This window comes from Nestor notabilis, unplaced genomic scaffold, assembly GCF_000696875.1.
Source record: "Nestor notabilis isolate BGI_N333 unplaced genomic scaffold, ASM69687v1 scaffold16265, whole genome shotgun sequence".
Taxonomy (NCBI): Eukaryota; Metazoa; Chordata; class Aves; order Psittaciformes; family Psittacidae; genus Nestor; species Nestor notabilis.
Window position 1 is genome coordinate 22,713 of NW_009929018.1, and position 5,083 is coordinate 27,795.

The 5,083-nt window shown below is 54.4% G+C and overlaps 1 protein-coding gene across 1 annotated transcript; it reads right to left on the reverse strand.

Moving 5' to 3' along the window:
* Positions 1 to 932: 932 nt before the first annotated feature.
* LOC104405950 (transmembrane protein FAM155B-like) lies at positions 933 to 2,109 on the reverse strand (the record flags this gene model as incomplete). Its single annotated transcript, XM_010014802.1, has 2 exons — positions 933 to 1,351; positions 1,938 to 2,109. Coding segments are annotated over 2 exons (591 nt in total), but the record flags the coding sequence as incomplete, so codon positions are not given.
* Positions 2,110 to 5,083: the final 2,974 nt, after the last annotated feature.

Below are 5,083 nucleotides of genomic sequence, written 5' to 3' on the forward strand. Positions count from 1 at the left end.
AAGGATGCCTTCCAACGCCCTGCATCCAATTGTTACCATGCACAATCCCACTCCTTCACTTAACCTGTGCACTGCTGGAGTCAAATCTCCCTAACTCCTGTCAGAGACCAGCTACTCCAGTCAGGAAAGAAAGCAAAAAAGGTGAAACCAAATCATCAGGACACTTGGCAAAGTGGGACGTAGGAATTCCAGGGACGTCCCTCCTGCTCTGCGTCTCCTCCTTCTCTCTCCACCTCCTTGCACAGAGGAGTGGGAGAGGCAAGGCTGGAGAAGCAGGTTGGGGACATAATGAGACAAATCCCAAGCAGTACCACAGTGTAATGTAACTGCATCCTACTCCTGTCCTCCAGATCTCACCACTGAGGAGAAAGCCACGCTGAGGATGCTGCACCCCACAAGGATGGTTCTGCCTCGAGTTGGTGCTTTGCCCTGGGACAGGAGTGGGAGCCGCCAAGGCTGTGCCACGAGGTGCTGCCTCCTGCCTGCCTGACCCTTATGGTGGGACTTACAGACCAAGGAGGAAAAGAAACGGGGGCTGATCCGACTGTCAAACCCTTGGCATCTCGCTGGCGGGTAAGGTGCGGGTGCCCAAGGCACTCGCGGTAGGTGGCTGGGAGATGCATGGCAGTTCCACAGGGAGACCTCATCTGAAGGGACCCCTTCCCCTCCGCTCCCCCACCCCTGTGCCATACCTTCCTGCGCCGGCTGCTACTGACCGAACCCTTCTCAAAGCCGAGTCCCGCAGCCCTGTGCGCATTAGAGACTCTTCATCACGGGGATGCCCCGCGGCGAGCAGCTCTTGGGGGTATGTGCAGGGGTGTGTGTGTGTGCGTCACCCCCAATCCCGTGCCTCCCATTGGAGGAATAGCATGTGCCCCCCTTCGTGGAAAAAGATCTGGCGTTCTTCTTGGAGGTCGGCTTTCCCCTCCGTGTCACTCGTCCCGTGCCACGCTCTCCTCCAGGGCGGGCAGGGCCTCCAGGCTGAGCCCTCCACCAGCTGCCCCGCCGCCACTGTGCACGCTCGAGAAGGACACCATGGTGTGGAGAAGCATCAGGACCAGCACGCACAGTCTGATCCTGCTGCTGCTGAAGCGAGACCCTGCGGACGAACGTCCGGCTCCTCCTCCCACAGCCGAGTGGGCCTGGTGGGACTGGTGGTGGTGGTGGTAGAGGTGGTAGTGGTTCTGCCGCTGGTGATGGAGGTGGGGGTCGTGGCGGTGGAAATGGAGTGACTCTGACGCTGTGGATTTGGGGGATGTGTTGTCATTGCTGTCTGGGGGGTGGTCGCAGGAGTCCCATTGCACCTCGCAGCACTTGGCCTCCTCGTCAGGCAGCTGGTTCTCCAGCAGCCCTGCGGGAAGGAAGCAGAGGAAGAGAAGATGGTCAGTGGGACAATCTGGACGGGGCTTTGTAGGGAGCCAGCCCCAGTGCCTACCAGCCATGCACTATGGGACAGGCAGAACCTGACAACCGGGACACCCAGACACTCCCTGACTGGCCCTCGATGGGGCTGTGAACCTGCACAGACCAGCAAGCAGAGACCACAGCCCTGGGGCATGTTCAGGATGTTCCAGATGCTGCTTGTAGCAGTTAAATATCCCAGTCCTGCTTTAATCCCACCACATTCAGCCCCTTACATGCTTGCTTTAGCTTTCAATTAAAGGTTGGGCTTTCACTTCCCACACTAAGTTGTTGGGCAGCTGCTGTGTCTCCGTTAACAACTTGCACCTCAGCCCCAGACAGCCACACTTTGGCAGTCAGGCACTGCTCCATGTGTCTCCACACTGTACCTCCTCCTACTCTGCCCCAAAAAGCCTTCAGAATCTGGTGCATAGCTTTGCAAGCACAATGGGACTTGTCAGCACCCAGCCCTGCCCCATCTTTCCCTGACCCCTGGGATGCGCAAGAACCCAGCCATCCTCCCCGGATCTCCTTACCTGTACAGATGAAGCCAGGCAAACCTCCATAGATCAGCTCATCATTGTCCGGTAACACAAACGGGCACCTGGTCTGCACCTCCAGGCAGTATTGCTTGCATGGGATCCGGTGTCGGCACTGTTGTTGGGTCACGTTGAAATACTCGGAGCACAACCAGGCCTTGTAGACAGCCTAGGAGAAGTCACCAAGAGGGACATGTCACGTCCCCGGACACGTCACGCCCCCGGACACTGGGGTAGCCAAAGCATTGCACAAGACACCCCGCTGGTTCCCTGGGGCAGGGTAGGGACCATTTATTCCTCCTCTAAAGCACTTTGGTCCCCATCAGCTCTGAACAAGGGACATAGAACAGCAAGACAGGACTAGGGGCTGACCTTCACTGGGAATTTCCAAAGGTCTCTGCCTGCTGGAAAAGATGCTGGCCAGAAGCAGGCAGGCACTGCTGGGATACAGCATATATAGCTGCTACAGCCTCAGGCTCATCCCTCTTTGCCACCAAATAACACCTTCCCCACATTCCCCACCTATCTACCCGGTTCTGGGGCAGAGTCCCAATTCATGGAAATCTGGAATTTTTCTCTGTGACATTTCTTTTGGCTGAAACAAGCAGACCTTGGGGGGGAACTCCTTCATTTTACAGGTGTATTTTGACACTCAAATGAACCAAGCAGCAGTACAGACGCTGCCACACGCTCCACTCACCTTTCTGCTGCTTGGAGCTGTGCTTGGCAACACTTCTAGAAGCAAAAGCAACCTGGGGGTTCACCTGCAGCTGCAAGGCTGTGCCACAACCCCTGCCTCTCCAGGCTATCATGCCCACCACCACAGCCACTCAAGCAGGGCAGAGAAAGTGGTTTTCATCTGCAGCTGACCAAGATGCACCAACTAGCTCTTCCCTTCCACCCTCTGTGTGTTGGTGCCCACTGCAGCCAGCAGGGCCCAGCCCAGACGGCTTTGGTTAAAGCTGTATCTCCCGCATCCCCCCTTATCTCCTGAGCATCAGGCACGGGTGGAAATTGTTTGTCTTCGCTTGCTGTAACAGGGAGGGAGATCTCCCATTGCTCATGGTGAGCTGTCATTCCTCAGGCTGCAAGAAACCCGTGACACCGCTGGGAAGAGCAGCACCCTCCGTGGCGCTTCCAGCTCATCTATGAATATATCTAGGCACTAGTGACAGAGTCAAGGCTATGCTAATGACCACATCCAACTTCCTTTGAAACCAACTAGAAAGGACTCCCCGTGATTCAAAGGGAATGAATTTTCCTCCTCAACGTGCTTGGAGAAAACCCCATGCTCCTCCTTCCTGCTGCATTTTTATTTTCTGGAGGCTTTAAAAACATCACTTCTTTGTTTCCCCATGTTTTCCATAGATCCTTATCATCATTTGTTTGGACGATGGTAGTGTCTCAGGATTAAAGCTGGTTGGGAAATTCTTGGCAAGTTATTTTAGTTCCTTTTTTTTTTCTCCTTGGAAAATGCCAGATCATGAAAACCAGAATTTACACGGAAGCATGTTAGTTTTGGTGAAACTTCCATCACAAGAAGTTTAATTGGGACCAGGACACAATGCATGGAGCAAGCATTTTAGAGCAGTCAATAGCCCTGTGGTCAGGGCTTTCAGCTGGGATGCGGGAAATTCAGCAGTGGGCCTGCTTTTACTCTGTGGCCCGTTGGATGTTAATTACTTAGACAAATTGGAACAGCTTCAGAGAAGGGGCCGACTTGGCAGTCAGAAGGTCAGGATACAACCGGGAACAGGAGTTTCAAGTTCTGCATCTGCCCAAGATGAGTCCCCCAGGACTGAGGAGGAGAAGGGGAGATGGGGAAACAGGCAGGACAAACACAGCCCATGTGCCAGAGACGCCACAACCCCCACCACAATGCATGTCCTCCCCACCAGCCTCCTCAGGGACAGTGTCAGGAGCCAGGGGAGAGTGGGGCAGTGAGGAGAAAACAGAAGGACCCAATACCTAAAGCCTTCCCATACCTAAAGGGGACCTTACAAGAAACCTGGAGAGGGTGCAGGTAGAAGCACCACACAGGACACACCAAGTGCATCCCTCCAGCTCAGCCCATTTTCCAGGCCCTCATCTGGCTTTGTGCTAAATATCTCCATCAATGGGACTTCCTCGCGTTTCCCGAGGAGGTTGTTCTACCGCTGAAAGCACTTATCTCACTGCCTGCAAGTCTTCCTTCATACTTGACCTACATTTTCCCATCCAAAAGTTCATTCCCTTCAATCATTCCATAAACCATCACTCTCCCTCTTCTCTGTTTACACATTTCTAATATTTGCAGATGTATCACGCTCCCCATTTAGTCATAACTTAGGCAAGCTCAACTGATTTACTCTGTCATTTCCTGCGAGTCTCCCTCCCAGCCCTTCAATCATTCCTGACTCTCCCCCACGCTGCTTCCCAGACCCTGCTCACATTCACAGCTCTTACCTGGGGACCCATACAGCCTGCTGAGGAGAGATGCAAAGCCAGTTCCCTGGCAGAGGACCGTGGCTGTCACCTGAACTGTCCCAGCTCCAGCTCTGGGCTGCAGCAACCTGCTGTTTGGCCCCACAGGTGGAAGGAGCAGCCAGCACAGGACACTCCGGAGAGCTTGGTAGGAAGGAGCTTGGACTCATCCCACTCTCCTGAGGAAACACAGCTTGCAGAGCAAGCTGACTCTGCATGCATCTGTGTGTTTTCCCCCTAAAATGTTTCTATTGCCTCTTATCAGGGAAGGCTGGCAGAGGGCTGGGGGCTCAGGCAAGTTTAATGAAATTCCATTAATTCAATGAAAATACTGAGTGAAAGGCTGTAAGCAGCTGGCGATACCTCAGCCACTAGAGAAGGCAGAGGAGGGGCTCTCACCCAGAATACTGTGATTTCCTTGGTGTCTTCCCTTTTCCCTTTCCTTTCCAGGGCACCCTCCTGCCCAGAGGGAAGCACCGGAGCCATGCGGCTGCCCTGGACCCAGCCAGCCCTCGCCTCGCCAGGCTGTGGGTCCTCCGGGTGTTGCAGAAGGCATTCCCACAGCTGTGCACCACAAAACTGCCCAAGTCTGTCCAAAAGTACAGCAAAGGCTTGCTGGAGCTACAGGGCTGGTAGCAGCCCCACTCCACTGGGATGTAGGTAGATCTCTAGGAGACATC